The sequence below is a fragment of the Diospyros lotus genome, chromosome 2 (genome assembly GCF_014633365.1).
Source record: "Diospyros lotus cultivar Yz01 chromosome 2, ASM1463336v1, whole genome shotgun sequence".
In the NCBI taxonomy this organism is placed as follows: Eukaryota; Viridiplantae; Streptophyta; class Magnoliopsida; order Ericales; family Ebenaceae; genus Diospyros; species Diospyros lotus.
In genome coordinates, this window is record NC_068339.1 from 43,591,824 (window position 1) to 43,610,432 (window position 18,609).

The 18,609-nt window shown below is 35.9% G+C and overlaps 1 protein-coding gene across 1 annotated transcript; it reads right to left on the minus strand.

Annotated features, from left to right (window-relative positions):
• Positions 1-1,100: 1,100 nt before the first annotated feature.
• Positions 1,101-13,915, minus strand: LOC127794103 (lysM domain receptor-like kinase 3). The gene is made up of 11 exons (XM_052324994.1): positions 13,065-13,915; positions 10,808-10,885; positions 9,795-10,094; positions 8,141-8,286; positions 7,952-8,041; positions 7,744-7,849; positions 6,714-6,865; positions 6,529-6,626; positions 6,292-6,439; positions 2,208-2,315; positions 1,101-1,463 (listed from the first exon to the last, which is right to left on the minus strand). Exons 1-11 carry the CDS (start codon positions 13,672-13,674, stop codon positions 1,299-1,301), a joined length of 2,001 nt encoding a protein of 666 aa, XP_052180954.1. The 5' UTR covers positions 13,675-13,915; the 3' UTR covers positions 1,101-1,298.
• Positions 13,916-18,609: the final 4,694 nt, after the last annotated feature.

Below are 18,609 nucleotides of genomic sequence, written 5' to 3' on the forward strand. Positions count from 1 at the left end.
ATTTTGTGGACTTGCGAAAATCATGCCGGAAAACTTGAGCTTCTTCACGGAGATCAGAAGAATCACCCAGCAGATCGACCTACAACAATGAGATCATCTCCCCAAAAATTATTTACTGGGTTTGAAAGATTCAGTAACATGGTAATTTTTAATGCGTTTAAATAAATATTGAAATTTTACTAAATTCTAAAAAAACTTGGTAGTTCCCAAACTTTATCCTATACAAAGAGAACAAATAAAAAGAAAAAGGTTTACATGAATTTGTCAGCAACCATACACATCAACAAAAAATAAATTAATTAATTATTTGAAAAATCAATTTTACGAAAATAAAATTAATTTTAGTACAGGGAATGGTTGCTGACAATTGACAAAGTTTAGTTCACGGGGGGGAGGGAATGATCCTACATCTCCAAATGTTTAAGAATGGAAGTCCACCTCCTTGACCAAAGACAATAGTATGTATTGTGTCGCAGAGGAAAGGTGGACTGTCTGTTACATCAATCGAATAGCAGCCAAGAGTTTAATATCCATCGCCTCAAAGGGGAGAAGAAAAATGGGAAAGTTCTTTTTTAGGTCAAAACACAGTAACACTTGCATTCCTTTCATGGTTTTGGATCCAATTTATTCAACCAGGAGCTCTGTAGCAGCATAGTTTTCTGTTGGTAACAAATCAAACAATGCGCGATATAGATTAGAAAGGTTTAGCAGACGATGCCATTTAGGTTTTATACTGTTCTAGGAGATTATTATTATTAAGGCTTGAGATTATTGTTATTATTGTCATTGACACTATATATGGGCCAGGAAACAATAAGATGGCATGGGTGGCGAAGCTGGAATGGCTAGACGATGATAGGGGAGTTTAGAGTGAAGACAGTAATAAAGCTGTATATAAAAACAAATATGAAAAAAAAAATTAATTGCGGGTGGGTTAGTATTCTAAAATCATAACAAAAAGTCCCGTGATATTATCTCACCAATCTCTGTTCAAAAGTTGAGAAGACAAATTCTGTCGACAGCTCCCGCCATTACACCTCACATATTACATAAGAAAAAATTGCTATTAAACCAAGTTCTAAAAGAATAACCAATCAAAGGGAAGCAGCAAGCATAAGGGAATAGATTACACCTATGAGTGATAGGGGAATTATTACCACTTACAGCTGGAAAATCTATGCAACTAACTATACACACACACAACTCTGCACAGGTATTTTATGAGGAGGGAACGAGGGAGGAAGAAAGAAAGAAAGGGTAGCAGCAGGACTCAGTATGGACGAGCTCCATCGGCTAATCTATCTTCCCTGAACAAGACCACTGAATACTTGACTATTCCCGGCAAGAGTTGCTTCCCACTCGACAGATGATAGAAGGATCTGGGACAAGGATATCACAACTTGCTTCATGTCTGGCCGCAAAATGGGATCTTCATCAACGCATTGCTTTGCCAACATGGCCACCTAAACCAGAGGAAGGACCGTCAATAACCACTTCCCAACTTGAGAGAACAGGTAGTGCTTGTTTCTCATTTAGTTGGAGTTAAAGAACTCCCTGACAGCTCACAGCTTTTAGATGAGTAATAATATAACATGGCATCAAAGCAACGAGATCTACATTAATCCCTCTCAGATTGCTCTCAGGTCATGGGAAACCAGGCCACATGTGAGAAGAAATGTTGAGAACATAGATAGTTCGAGTTTGGGAAACAGCTTCTTTGCAAAGAAGCAGGGGGAAAGCTATGTACAAATACAACCCTTGCAAAGCAAGGAGCTTCGTGTATTGGAGACAATTCTATTTTTTTAGTTGAAAATTCATCTCTTCCAGCTATAACACCAAATTGTTTGCAGGCAGGCTTGTTTCACCAGGTTTATGTGAGTACAATGTCATTAGCGTTTAAAAAAAAAAAAAAACAGTATTGATAATAGCTTTAGCTTATAGATAGAACAGTTAATAATATTTTAACATGGTAAGAAAACACCATGGTGTCATCTCAAGGTGGATCAGTGGTATTCTCCCCTTCAGCTTTTTCATTTAGTTTTTCAACATTTTACTGGACAACTTGTTTCCTCGTGCTGAGGGTACAGTAGTGGCTCTTCGTCCTGAAGACCACTTCTGCATTCTTGTCTCCCAGCAAAAACCATCAGCTTTATCAGCTGACTATATATCATTCCAACATCATATCATAAATAGGAAAACCCTTTTACCTTGAAAAGACAGTCATGGGGGTAGAGATCCATAAGGTTAGGATCAATGTGATCTTTCAAGCTTGACATAGTCATAGAGTCAGGTGAATTCCTGAGAGCTGCTAACATCTGAAATTTACAGACATAAAAACGAAGCAATCAGAAATAAGACTTGTTTTAATGCTTGTTGCAGAAGATACACTGGAGAGATGACCAAATGGGAAGAAAAAAGGATTGTATTTCCGAACTACATTAGAATATTCTAATTACATTCATTAATGGTTTAACTTCAACTATGGCATCAAGCATCCTTTCAGAAAGGTACCCATTATGTACCAGAATCATGTAAAGTATCATGTAGCAGAGCTCTTGGATCAAAGCAAAAACCTTTTTATCGGATGCTCATTTTAACATGCACATGCACATGCATATAAACAGAAAACATTAAGCAACATACAGGAACATCAGTATTTGATCTGAAGCATCTCCAAAATGCAGGTGGCCACCCATATATGAATATGGTGTAAACAGTTATTCATTGGTTCAATAAATGGAAAATCAAGAAGGAAAGACAGGTCTGAGAATCAAGAACTGACTCATCGCGCCCCCCCCCCCCCCCCCCCCCCCCAAAAAAAAAAAAAAAAAAGAAAAAAGGGCGTACAATCACAATCACATTCATCCCCCTGCTTCTCTTTTAACTGTTTACAAAACAATTCCAAAAGAGATTACCTGTGAAGGATTCATTTCTTCTGTAAGAACACACATGAAGCTGAACTCAAAAATCTTAGAAAATTACTTCTATAATTTTGAAAAAAAGGCATTTATGGACCCCATGTTGCTTGTCTGAGGTATGGAAAAGCCTAAATCAAGTAGCATTTGGCTGTTAAGTGAGACAAGCAGACTACTACTGAAAAAGCATGTTAATGTTGGGTATACTTTGAAGCAAAAAATGAGGCCAGGATTATAATTGGTTCCACCACTAGTTAAGCGCACTTATTTCTCTGTGGTTCCCAGCAACAAGCTGGAAATATTTTTTGCAAACCAACTAAACTACTTTCCATTGTCATCATTTACGCATTTTATCCACCAAAACCATCTACGTATCTTCAATGCATACACAAACATCAGGATACTTCTTTCCCACTCCCAAGTACCCCCAACAGGAAGCAGAAGCAAAGTCTTCTTTCAAATAAGAACTGTAGAGAATCCCTCCCCTCAAAACACGCATACAGATCACATGTTCCATGGCAATCCCTTCTCCAATTCTACCCTCCACATCTCTCAAAAATCAAATATTTAAAACTCTAAAAAGTCAAAACTTATATAATCATCTCATGTGGCTCAATCACCTTTCCATTTAATGCCTCAACCCATCGCCACTTGGATCCTCCCCCCTTGCTTAATGATAGTAAATGAATGACATAATTCATTTACTGTTCAGCCTCAGAGTAACAGCTATTTTATAAGCTTTATGGGGCTACATTCTCATTCTAATCCCTATATACTGTCATAAAGAGCTATACAAAATTCATCAAAGTTTTGTTTGGATGGGGTCATTTGACCCATCTTTGGGATTTGTGATTTGAAATCCCAAATCCAATGTTTGGCTACCATTTTATAGGTAGGATTTGGATTTGGACTCAAAAAATGAGAGGATTTCAAATGATTTCACAAGGGGGGTCATTTGGACTAAAATATTTAATTATACATTAGTTACAAAATATTTTATTCTCATTCATCAATAACAAATACCTGTATGTGTATATTTATTAAAATATACACATATACATATACTTGCATATATACATACATGTATACGTGAGTATACATACATATTATGTACATATATTTATGTATGTACAAGTGTACGTACATACGTACATATGTACATATGTATGCATACATATTTTATATATGTATATGTATGTATGCAAATTATTATGGTGTACTATTTACATATGCGTGTGTATAGATAAGAACATGCATATATACTTACACATGTAAGTATATATATTAAACATATATAATACACATACTTACATATATGTATATATACTTAAGTATATATATGTATATATTATTATATATATAAATATGTACGTATGTGTATTTACAAGTATTTAAGTATTTATATAAGAATGATTGAATTTAAAATCCTCATGTATAATAGTTATCCAAACACTTAAATTTCAAATAATGTCCCAAATGATAAAATGTGAAATGCAAGCATGTCATATTTGGAATTTCAAATGACATCATTTGAAATACCTCCATCCAAAAGCAACTTAAGAAGATTCCATTGTCTGCTCCATGATTGTTGAAAGAAAAATACAACTAACAAACAATAGAAAAATGTCATGTACCCGGGGTATTAAGGGGTGACAGTGTATAAGGGAGCTAGCAGTGGGTGGTGGTAGTTACAGCTCTGGTTGATTGTACCTAAAATAATAGCTTAAGGCAGTTGTACTTCTAGAACTTGGCGGACAGTTAGCGCCACATGGGGTGTTGGATCAGTACATATACACACTGACCACACCCAATTGAGATCAGGCAATACTACACTTGAGATCTCTTTTGCCTGCTTAAATCTCTCTTCTCTCTTCCCTCTCTTTCTCGATGCTTTCCCGCTCTCTGTTCTTCTAATTCTCTCTACATTCTTCTATAATTCCCCCTCCCTTCTTCCGAATTCTCACCGCCATTGGTGAGAGCTTTCCTGTCAGATTTGTGGATCTGACAAACAACTACATCAATTACTGGAAGAAAGTTTGGCATAGGCTCAAGCAGTCCTCTCTCCACCTTTAATATAAATATTAAGAATACAAGGATTCTCATAATTGTACATATGAATGTATATATTTTATTTTATCAGTTAAAAAAGTATTGGGGGTGATGTCGTAGTGAGATTTCACGCTTCAAGTAATTCCTAGACAAGATCAATTTTGATATATTGGATTAATTGCTCAAGAAAAGGAGAAACTATTGAGGATGTAACTCATACAATAAGGCAAGAAGGCTAGACTAGAGAAGTGTGTAACATTTTAAGCAACTGCAAAAACTCTTTAAAACTAAAAATGAAGTTTTATAGAACAGATATAAGATGACTTCCAATGTTGGGTAGTTTAAGTATCAACATGTATAAAATACGAGCATAACTAAGATGATAATGCTACAGTGAATGCGAGAACGTATAGAAAAGAAAAAATTAAAAACTAAAAATAAGAGTATACATAATAAGATTAGAGTAATGCACATTGAAGATAACATGAACAAAATATGATTAAGATAATTGAGACATGTAAGAAGAAAAGTAAATGGACCTATGAGGCAAGCAGATAAAATGGAGTGAGTTTGTAGCAAAATAGGTAAAGAAACACAAAAGAAAATTTGGTAGAAATTTTCTACCATGATAAGATAGTTGGAGAGCTAGGATTCATATAGCCAATCCCTCCTCATGTGTTTAAGGCTTGTGATCATTGTTGTTCTTGTTGTATGATGGGTATTTTTTTTTTTTTAACTTTACAACATGTAAGGCCAAGAGAATCACAACATTCACTTACCACATTTTGCCACCAGTATGGGAGATCTTCAGCGCCCCCCCCCCCCCCTCCCCACCCAATATTTGGGGTGGCATAGTGGTTGGAGTACTTTTACATCATTTCATCTTAAATGATCAAGATAATTGACATATATTACGAATTCAGTTAGATATCCTACAATACAACCTGAAATATATGAAGATCCAGAATTTCAAAATTCAAACTATGCATAAAATATCATTATCGCCGTACTTTGGTTCTTTTGTTTCCTTAATATGCTTTGAAAAATTTCCTCCAAGGTGTTCATTTGAAATAGCAATTAATCAGCATCTGATTCAGTCAATTAGATACTACTTATCATTGTGAATTGAGGCACATACAAGATCATGTCATTTTAATTCAAATCAACAATTACTTCCATAATAAAGCAATTTTGCATGCATCTAGGAATCCAGCAATCATTTTAGTTCAAATCAACAGTTGCTTTCATAGTGAAAGCATTTCATGTGCACTCACATCTAGTATCCCATAAATAGAACTGTCTTACTGGGATTTGAAATAGCACTCACAATGGAAGCCAATGAACGCCTTCCAGGATTTTTCATCACAATGCCTTCTGTTTGCGCTATGGCTTCCTTTCCTGATATAATCTCAAAAAGAACAACACCAAATGCATAGACATCACTTTTTGTTGTTGCAAGACCATCCCGCAAATATCTGCAAGGAACCATAAGAATGGCACATAGAAGTTAAATTCAGGCCTTCTCACTCTGCATTTCCAGTTGGCAGTGTATTTGTACACTTACTCTGGAGCCAAATAACCAAAAGTTCCAACAACTCTTGTTGCTGAAGCTTCTCCTTCAGTAGTTTTTCCAACAAGTTTTGCCAGCCCAAAATCTGAAATCTACATGGAATGGGAAAAAGAACTCAGATAAAGCTAGCAAACAGAAGGATTACCAAAACAGACCAAGGAGACAAAAAAGATGAACACCTTTGCTTGAAAGGCACCATCAAGTAAGATGTTGCTGGTCTTAATATCTCGATGCACATAATGAGGTTTAGTATGCTCATGGATGTACTCCAGACCTCTAGCAGTATCAAGTGCAATCTGAAGCCTCAAGATCCAAGAAAGTGAAGGATGACCTGAATAAATAACTGGAAAACCTTAGTGCAAACACAGAATAAAACTTAGAAGTATTTCGTATTTCCTGGAACTATTATATCTTGCCTGATGACATCCTTGAAGGCATATTCAAATAAATGGTTATAATAGCGAAGGCTAGAGATAGCACAAAGGATTAAAGCATAATGAACTTCTAACTTAATTTGAACTAGTACCAGAATGGCAAACAGGCTTCCTAACTAGCACAAACCTGATACTGCGGTTTGAAATAAATGACAAAGGATCAAAATCCATTGAATCCATTTTATTTTATATTTCAAACAACGCCATACCAAGCCTTAATCCCACTAGGTGGAATTGGCTACATGGATTTTATCTAACTAATTTTTTCTCCATGGCCATATCTGCTGTAAGTCCATTATAATCTATGTGATACCTAAGAGTTCACCACCAAATTTTTCTTGGTCTTCCTCTACTTTTTGTTTGAACTTTTTCCGTTTCATCCACTCCTCATAGGAGCATCTACTGGTCTTCTTCTCACATGACCAAATCATTTTAACCATGTCCAGTGCATCTTCTCCTCAACAAGAGCCACTACAACTTTATTACAGATAGCCACAATTCTGTCTTTTCTTGAATTAGAAAACACAAGTAGTAGGGCAGCTATGAAAACACAGTAATGCTCGTCACATGAAAATTGTTTATTTATTTTCTTTTTCTTTTTGCTAAGTTCATGAACGTTGTTCCAGTGACATGGAATTTATTGACTGGTACTGTATATTTCCTGCTTAATATATGCAGACCACCAAGCAACTTGTAGCACAACAATTTGCAACTAGCTAGATATGCAGAGTATGGGATGACATTGTCATAACAATAAATAAAGCTGACACCATACCCTTGCTCGTAGGATCATGTAAATGGCTTCTAAGTGAACCCTTCTGGGCATATTCATAAATGAGGAAGAGCTCATCCTCACTTGCTGCATAACCAATCAATTCTACCTTCACAAAATGAAGCCAAAGTAGAGTCAAAAGCTCTAAAGTTCCCGAGGCAGTAATGATACGCTGTAAGAGATTTCAATTTAAAGTATTGAGGAAAGTTACCAAATTTGTATGATGAACCTTGCAAAGAACTTTCATTTCTGCCATAAATTCCTTGGTCTTTGTAGCAGTCATTCTTTTGATTGCAACTTCCTGAAAGAACTTCACATATTAAAACTGAGAGTTTAATTGTCAAAATTACTCTATGAAAAAGTAACATAATAATGAGAAGAAACCAAGTTAGTCTGTGACCTGGTCTCGGAGAAGGCCATAATACACAGAGCCATAAGTTCCATGACCCAGAAGATTTGAATCGGAAAAGCCATCAGTAGAAGATAAAATTTCCTCAAAGGTGAAAACCACAGGTTTCTCCATCTCAAAAACATCATTGCTGATAACTGCAAAATGAATGTATTAAAATAAATTGTAAGGCAGATAAGCATTCTCAATATTACGAATGAACCATCATGTTTTATACATCCATGTAGGCAGGCATGAGAGCGGGAGAGAGAGAGAGAGAGAGCACTGAAAACACCAATCCATGCTTATCTTAACAATTTTGCCTTAATAGCCCTAATGGAAATTAAAAAAATTTTGAAATTGTGAACTAAAAAAGTTTCTAGTTCTCAATAGATGAAGTATCCCTCCATGCAAGACAAACCAACAATGAAGGAGAAACTGGTTCCTAACTTCAGGATTGTTATTTGAAACTTGCCAGTCAACAAATCAGATGCACAGATCAAATCTCTTGCAACTATTGTTATGCATGCAAAATGGAATCTTGGTCCATGGAAGCAATATGAAGTTCAGAGTTCAGAAAGGCTTTATGAACCAAGTATACTACATATGTCATAATGTTTATTCATTTTGTAGGTAACATGGTATTTGGCTGCAATACATATTACATCAATTGTTTATTTCCATTGTTTTACTGTCTATATATACATATTTATTTATTTTTACTTTTGGGTAATGTGGAAACTGAAAACAACAGAACAAACCAGTACTAGACTGGCCGACACAGAGAAACTCCTGGCATAACAGCTCGGAGGGGCACTGTCATGGGCCTACTCCAATGGTAGCTATGAAATCAGTAAGGATGGTCCCTTATCTAAGAGTTTGTTTGAAGCTGTTCTCTGCCTTTCTGCAGATGAACCTAAAATCATTTATGATGGATCTGAGCATCTTGTATTAGGCTAACAACATGGGTTAAATCATATTAGGTCATGACTTTTGCATAATCTTTGTCCTTAATGCTTCCAGTGTCAGAACCTAAGTTGGCTTTGTACAGTGATCTGAGAGTACGGCTGACTATTAAACAAAAAATGTATAGATAATAATCAGAGGATGTTCTGAAAGAAAAAGAAGAAGCATGCTTGGACACAAAGCTACTGATGTGGTGAAGCAATTTGGACATTATTTTTCTGAGGAAAAAAAATCTCTCTAGTTGCTTTATTATGAAGGGCAAAAGGCAAAATGTGACTTTTGAATTATTTGTAAACTCATGAAAAATGATGGATGCATGTTTCCATTATGTTCTTAAGCACACCTTTATATTTGTCAAGGTGCCAGGTAAACACATCTGTTGGCTGCACAGGCAGCAAAGGTGTATTCTCAAAAAAGAACAAATATAACAATGGGAAATGAATAAGGAGGCATGCAGACTCTACAAAAGCTTATAGAAGAGCATCCAACTAAGATTAACAGCACAAAGAACACCTAGAACCAATTGATTCAGACATGCGACACCATAAGCTTAATTTTTGCCTGCATAGCATGCATAGAAACTTATGGGGTGCAATTCCCTGATCTGATGACAAAAAGATCAGAGCAGCTTGATCGTGCTAGTTTAAATCATTTTTTTAAATAAATACAATTAGACTCTAATAAGATCCAAAGTATGAACCTTTTGGAATATTTATCTGGTGGTCACTAGATTCTCCATTAGTATGCTTGATATCTCCAGACTTGCCACAGATGTACCTCCCAGAAGCACAACAGAAGCTTGTGTTACGAAGAATATGGAACTTATGAGAGATTTTCTGATCAAGATTTTTCCCTCCAGATCCCTGGGTTTCAGAGAAGCACCTTGAAGATCTTAAAGAGAAAAAAAGAACTATAACTAGAATGATCAGCGCCAAACCAAATCCCAAACTTCCGACGATCCACCCATATGGCACATGAGACTTATGATTCACATGATTTTCTGCAAAACCAATAATACAAGGCAACACATAATTTTTTTTATTGTAATTCATACCAAGAAATAAAAAAGGGTACTCTAACCTGATATCAATATGTGTTGACACAAACTAATAGTTCTCATAGACAGAAGATTATTATGACATCTCTGTCAATAATTAGTAGAAAAAAGGGACATTCATGGAAGTGAAAGCATTTGAAAAGTCTTGTTTTCCTCAAAAACTTCCGATGCATATAAAGCTATAAGTTATTTTAGTGTTTGAGAAATTCAATATTACAATAAACCATGAAGGGAAAAGTTACCTGTAAGCGTCTAAAGTGAGATCATTCCTAGTTACTTCTTTATTGCAACATTTTGCATCCTATTGTTGCTATCTATTCATGAGCACCATAGTTCACAGGACTAGAAGACAAAATCTGAAACAACTTATATTCTCCAGATTTGCAAGCAAGAGATGTGGCATTTATCATTTATTTGATGTGCTCTTATTATCTTAATCTCAAACCTATCAGCAATATGGTGGTCATTACAAATGCCAAGCAGCATTCATCTTTATTATTAATCAGCAGCTGATAATAAACAGAGTTTACATGCAATTCAAGAGGCTAGTTTCATTTGCAAATAAATTGTGCTCATTAGGCAGTAGCTAATGGCCAAATAAATCATAGTTAATGGAATGGGCTAAAGTTGATAGATAAAACCAGAACTGTTCTTACCTGTAACACTTTCAACAGATGGCACAGGAACAGGAGCTGGAGGGATGTTATTCTCTATAGAATATGGCTCGCCAGGAACTACAAGAAGCAGATAATTAAATAAATGGATAAACAAAACAACGTGCATGTTAATTCTATTGGCATTGATTTATTGAATAGGTGCACAAAGTGTAGCCCTACCAAAATAGTTATACATATAATAACGACAAATCTCTGAAGATTTTGAAACAAGAGTACAATCTCGCAAGCTATTAGGACGTGCCCATGGTTGTTGTTGAAGATTGATTAGCAAACATTTGGAGCCAATGACAGTGCGCGGCAATTCAAGACACTCAAACTGCCAGGATTCAACCACACCACAGTTCTCCTTTCAATCACATAAACTCAAGGAGATAATAGAAACCCTCTCTGCTCTTCTCTTGCTTGGAGGATGAGAAAATGAAGGAAAACTAGGAAATCTCCTTGGAGCAATTTGATTGAAAAGACAGCCATTTGGTTCAACAGAGTACTAGAAAACTAGGTATTAAAGGAGAAGAAAAAGATAACAAAGTAGGCTAAGTTTTGTACCAGATAGGCAGATAGCTAACACATAGCAAACAAATAAATTCTATTTGGTCAAAAGTAAAAGGTCAAAGGTTCAAAGGCAAAAAAGAGAAGTGGGCTAGAAAGCAAGAAAGACAAAAAGCTATGCCCATAGAAAAGAAGAGGCAGAGAAGGTGTATAAAAAAGATAACCATGCTCTATCCCAAAGATGTAACTTACATCATGAAAAAGACATGCATAAATAAACCCAACAAAGGCATTTAATTATCAATGTGGAAACAAGAGATTGGTCACAGAAAGCATCTTGAAACTTGCACAAGAACACAAAATGCAACAAGGTTCTGTATGCATATCCAGATGATATTAACAAAGTAAAATCCACAAGGCAATATTAATATCTTCATTTTTCCAGACAGCAGATCTCCTGCATTTATTCAGTCAATTGAATAAATGAAACTTTTGCTTAAAACAGCGAGATTCAAAGAATAGAGTAAATGAGAAATAATCATATTGCAGGAGGGTCAAGCAAAATGTCCAGTTGCTTCAAAAGAGAAACCAGAATATAGCCAAAATTGAACAAACAAGGCTGTCCCCTTTGGAAGGATTGGCGTCACAAGGCAAGAAATTACTAGCAACCTTAAAATTCCAAATATACACAAATAAATTAGAATACCCAAGCTATATAACTGCTTTATATGCCATTATGGACATTTTGTTTCTGAGGAATAACTGTTAAATGATACTTCAAACTTTTCCCATATTATTGCTGAAGAAAGAGTTGATATTTCTTGGAAAAACTAATGCCCCTAGTAAACTAGCTTTAGTTTATACTTTATACCAAGCCTTATACTTCCACAGGAAACTAACTTCTGGGACAGTTCTAAACCATACCTGCACGCATATGCAAACTTTAGGCATATATGACTTTATTCAATAAGTTGATCTATAAACTGGTTATATCAGTTCAACATCTTAGGTAAAAAGCATCTAGGAAATGCTGATTCAAATGCAGTCCATAACGTATCTTTACTACAATAGTATCAGTAAACTGCTTTACCAACATAAACCCAAAAACAAGGTTTATAAAAAGGCATGCAAACAAGAAACCACCTTACAAAAGGAAAGAAAAAAGGGTCTTAAAGATGTTAATGCATTTTACCCACGTACATATATATGGCTCCTTACTAGAATCCATTTAATTGACCCCACCTGGTGGAATTAAGGGTTGTTTTGGTTGTTGTGTTGTAGTCAAATAAGTGGGCAACCATCTTTGTACATCCTATGGCATGCACAATAATTTCCTACCATTTTTTTCCTACTTATTTTGCTATAAGCATACTTTTTCCGTTTCACATACTTGTGTCGATTATTACTTTGTATCACGTGTCCAAACCAGTCTGCTCACAATATATTTGGAGAAATATATGGTTCTAAGCAATAAATTCAAACGCTTGATCATGAATTGGTCACGAATTGGTCTATACCGAAAATCTTTTAATCAGATTATTATCAACTTAGCCAAAGACGTATAAAGAAAATCCTAATTTACAGGCGGCTAATTAGATTTCTTTCCTCCAATCAGAGTCAATAATTTGCTGTGCCAACTAGCACTGCAAGTCAAAATCCATTCAAATCTGCCAAAAATCAAACTTAGGTCAACTAACCAAAAGCAGTTCAACCCAAGATATTATAATCAAACAGAAGAGAGTCAAACCTGAATTCAGCGGAATATAGTAGAGTGCACCAATGGTCACATTATCAGGACTAGCAATCCCATTCACAGTCTCAATACTATCCATACTAACCCCAAATCTACTCGCTAAGGACTCAACGGTATCCCCATCCCTGAACACATAGCTCATCAAGTAATTCCACAGCCCGCTCGAACAACCGCAGAGCAAGTGCAACGACACCACCGCCCCTGCCCGAGCCGAACGGGAGGAATTCGGCAAAAAGGCCAATCCATCATAAGCCTCCACCACCATATCATACACAGATCCGCCATTTTGCGGCACAGTGTACGTGGTGTTGGTCACATACTTCTTCATAGCCGGAGCGCAGGAACAGTTCTTGCGAACGAACACGTAGTCCCTGCTGTTGCCTTCCGCGGTGACGTCCCCCGGCAAGACGTCGAACATGCTCTGAATCACCGCGAGGGTTTGGTCCGGTCTCGGCTTGAAGGCCAAGAACGACGAGCACAGCCTGTTGGTATCCGTACAGTTCAGCGGAGCGGAGAACGAAGCAGAAGAAGTGCGTAGTATCAGAGATTGCGACTGAACAAGGAGAATCAGAACAAACCAGAAAGATTTCGTCCCGAGATTCATCGTGGAGCGATCAAATCTCAGAAAAATCAGCAAAATAGCATTACATGCTCGTGAATCAGAGAGAAACGCAATGACGATACTGAGATTAACGAAGAACTAGCGTGAAATTTAAGGAAGAAGAAGAAGAAGAAAGGTGAAGCGAATGAAGATCAAGGGGGCTTGAAGGAAGGAAGAAGGAAAGACCGAGGGGACTGGGAACGGAGCATTTTGTCTTCGTCTTAAACATGGATCACTCGCTCTGCTAAGCGTTATTATGTCAGCAAAAAGAAAAGCGAAAGTGACAGCGTCACGGTAAGGGGAAGATAACAGAACCCCCCTTGCCTGGAGATTTTTGGCACACTGAAATTACTGTATTGCCCTTGGCTCCCCATTTGCCGATGTCCCTTGCCGCTTTCTTGCCAAATAAAAATCTAGGTTGGTTCCTCGCTACATTATTTTATTTTTTTTCTTTTATGTAGCTTTTGTACCAAATCGTTTTGCATTTTCAAATATTATAATAATATTTTTATTCATTTATATAAATCTCCCTTCTCTTCCATCCTCAAACATTTAATAGAAAGTAAATATTATGTAAAATTTTAATTGGTATATAAATTAGGATTAAAAGAAAAAAAGAAAGAAAGGGAAGAGTAAGCTTAGCAGGGTCATAATGGGAAAAAAATTTCGGCAACTGCAAAGATAAGGCTGATTTTGGGAAATGGGAGGAGAGCAGGTCGCCAGATTTGGGTAAAAGATGAGAGTGACAGTTGGGTCGGGCCCCACCCACGTCGTTTTGCGCCAAATCTCACGGCCCAAATCGACGATGAATTGCCGACTACTCGGCCATACAAATGCCGTAGCATGGCGGCAACGCTGACTGAATCACAGCGTCAAATGACCCAGGCGACCGACAACCCATACGGAAATAATAATCCACTGCTCCAACCTGCACACAGATAATCTCGTACAAAGCAATCAAGGCCGTCCACGTCAGCCTCCACAAACCTTTCAAAATAATATGGAAAATGCTAAAGAGCCAACGGGCTTACCGACAAATTTACTAAAAGGGGGCAAGAAGATCATTTTGCCCCATGCCTTGTTCTCCCTCTCCCTTTCCCTCTGTTATAGATTCCCTCTATTTTGTGTGTCTCCCCTACTTGTCATGGTCGTCGCTCGTCTTTTCATCGTGTCTCACTATGGTCGTTCGACCTTATCTCTGTCGCCTCGTCTCGCCGACAAGATAGGGCAAAATCGTCTTTTTACCCCTTCTTTGTGAGTCGTTCGATAAACCCGTCAGATTCTATAGAATGACTCAAATAATATTGGGGTGGCCTTATAAATTTATAAATTAATAATTTATTATAAATTAATATAATTTATAAAAGAGTAATATTATGAGTAATCTCTTTATTATTTTTTTTTTAGAAGACATCATATAATTAATAATAATATCATTATAAATCATGATTTTTAATATTACTTTATATAAAAAAAAAAAAAAAAAAGTTCACCACGAGTGACATGGAGAATCAACAATTGTGGTTGATGGGTCAGCCTCATCCATCATGTGTGACGATGATTGATGAGAATGACGGGCTTGGATGTGGAGAAGCAAGATGGAGCAGTGGTGCCAAGTGTAGCATAGAAGGAAGGAGGAGTGGAAATAGCAGGTAGGGGTTGACAGTTGACTGAAGGTAGGGCCGCACGTGGGGCAGGGAGACAACTGTGAGATTATGAAATCCAGCGGGGAAACAGCTGAATCTGAACAACACCGTGGACCATTTGCATAAAATATATATGCTAAATATAATCAAATGGAAAAAAATAAACTTTTATTTTTTAATTATTTTAAATAAAACAAATAAAGAACTATTTTTATAATATACTTTAGTATATTTTTATGTTTAATACGAGAATATCATTCAATTTTATTATTTGAAAATATTCAAGTATATTATATTATATTATATATATTATTACACGTCACGGCGTTCACAAATTCCCTGATCGCCTAGGTGGACCTCGAATTTCAAAACTCCCTAACCCTACTACTACTGCTACAGCTGGGTATTAAATATTAATAATAATCAAGAAGAAGAGAACAGAAAAGCGACAGGTCAGCATTCCGGGCACGGCAAATAGGCTGGAGCTGAACGGAAGGGAAAGAGACAGGGGGGGAGGGGGGAAAGGGAGAGGGGCCTGCCGAAGAGTGCCACGTCAGATGCACGTGGATTAGCTGGAAAATAATAATATAAAAAGTTTTATTAATTTGAAAGTAATATATATATATAATTATAATTATAATTCTTATTTTAGATAGTAGCATCTAAAAGTAATAAATGAATGATTCGAGACTGGCGAGTGGTGTTTATCAGTCATCATCGTACTACAGAAATAGAATATTCGCACGTTCGCCATCAAACACTTATCAATATGCCAAGAGATTATTTTAATCTTTAATCCAAACCCACCATACTTTCTTCCTTCTTTCAAGTCCGGCCCCGCCCCTTTGTCCCTTTACTCCGCTAGGGATTGTCATTTGGATTGTACAAAACTAAAAAATATTCTTAATATAAAATAAAAATTAGAAAATAAATACTTTTTTTAAAAAATATGTGTAAACAGTTATAAACGAAAATATTTCCACTTCGAAAATAGGTTTGAAACGTTAACAATATTTTCGAGTCGTTTTCGTGCTTTGCTGATTATTAGTGCTGATTCAAGGGTTAGTGAATCTTGGATGATAATTAATTTAGTGATTTTTTAAAAAATATTTTTATATTTTTGAGATGTAAAAATACTTATTAAATTTTTATATCATAATTTAAAAAATAAAATTTTTTCATTTGATAATATAAATAAGAACAAAATATCTCAAAATGTAAAAATTGAATAAGCAAAAAATGTGAAGAGTTTACAACCAACTTTATAGATTAAAAATTTATTAATTTATTTTTTTCTTTAATACCTAGATAAGTATAGATTTCTTGCAAAAAATCATCTTATTAAATTATTCTCTTAAAATAATATCACTTTTTGTCTTTTTTGTTTTATTATGTTACTAGTTTGCACAATATTATTTATTGTCTACTATTGAAAAATGATCCGTAGACTTAGGAAATTAGGAGCCTCCTCGCCTAAATGATATTTTATTATATATTATCTAATATTAGAAAATAATTCGTGAACTTAAAAAGTTAGGGGTCTCCTTATTTAAATGAAATGACAAAATAAATAGAATATGAATTCAAATAAAATTATCATAAAATAGAATTAGTAATTTTATATTTTAAAATAAAAATAAATAAATTTTAATTAATTTTAATTTTAGAGCCCTAGACATAAGCTTTAGTGGCCTATGCTTCTAGCCTGATCTGGTGATAGTGATCATAATTATGCAGTAGTGTAGTGTTAAAATGAGACCCACATCATTATTTTATGAGTTCTTTTAGAGGCCAAATAGAATAACAGAGAAGGTTACTAAATAGGGGTAAAAAGACTAAAATATCATTGTCCACTTTACAAATTTGCAAAGTAGACCACTGTTATGCTCTTTCCTCTCTCTTCCCATGGTCATGATGTGACCACCAACTACTGTTGCCTTTGCCTTGTCGCCTTGCTACCATCGCCTTGTCAATCGTTGTTGCATCCTACGACGATTGGTAAGTGACGGTCGAAGAGGTGAGGCGGCGAGGCAAAGGCCCATAGCGCTTGGCAATTGGCGATTGGCCATGGAAAGGGAGAGGTAAAGGCAGTGACATCCCTTGCAAATTTATATTTTGAGCGAAGGTATTTAAGTTTTTTTAATTTCATTCGATAAATCCCTTGGGCAAAGTAATATTACTCTTGTTTTACTAATGTTGTGGGCTTTATTAAAGAAACCAAATTCAAATTCAAAGCAGATAACAATTATTTTTATTTTTAAGATGTGAGCTCCTCCTCGTAATAACTTCTAGCATCTTACATGAAATCCAACAAGGCGTTCAACTAGAATCATCTAATGCATTCTGCAAGAAAGTTCTATGGGCCTGCTTGTCAATTAGCCCAATAAGTTCTTTCTCGAGGATGGATGTCCAAGAAAACGAAGCATTACTAAGCAATTAATTGGGCACTTTTGGGCCCAGAGTGCGTACAATGCTATAGGCCCGTGCCCGACTAGCTCCCGAAGAGGTGGGCTTCACCGCAACCCACACGTCAAATAAATCATGGTATAATTTTTATATAATACCTTCAAAAGAACTTTCGACAAATTTAAACAAGGGAAAGTTAGTTTGCTTAGCCACCAAAAACGGTTCCTAAACAGAGGTAAAGGGGTGGTGGAGCCAGTCACCACGAAATGAGTTTTTGATAAGGTGGTCTTGAGGTCCATCACACCCTTCTTTTAAGAGTAGAGAATAATGCAACCCATCTTTACTAATGAACATCTCCCATCATTCTTACGGAAAATAGCTACCTCCGTTCCATGCTTCTAATCATCCCAAATTCACCATAATTATATGAGATAAATCTTTAGTTAGGAATTTTTTAAAGTGACTCCCTATTTGTAAATTTCTTCGAAAAGGATTATAATCAATCGATTACGTATTGACACATGAATTACTACCATTGATTAATGAGATGCTAATAATAATAATAGATGTTAAGTCACATGCCATATTGCACGAGATACAAATAGTAAACATGTGGATAGGTTAGTTGAACGTTTTTTTGAATGTGATGCCTATTACAGATTATTGGCTAAGAGGACTAATGAATTGTTACTAGTTTTCGATTGTGTAACTAATCTTCAAATTAGAGGTAATATGGTTATCCTGTATGATGGTATTGGAGATTTGTCGTTAAATGGAATCATCCAAAGTGAGAGGTGAGGCGAACATCCTATGCAATCATAATTAGCTTGTGATTGTCAACCCTTGTACATGATCAAAAATGAGTTTTCAATGTCAAAAAGAGTTT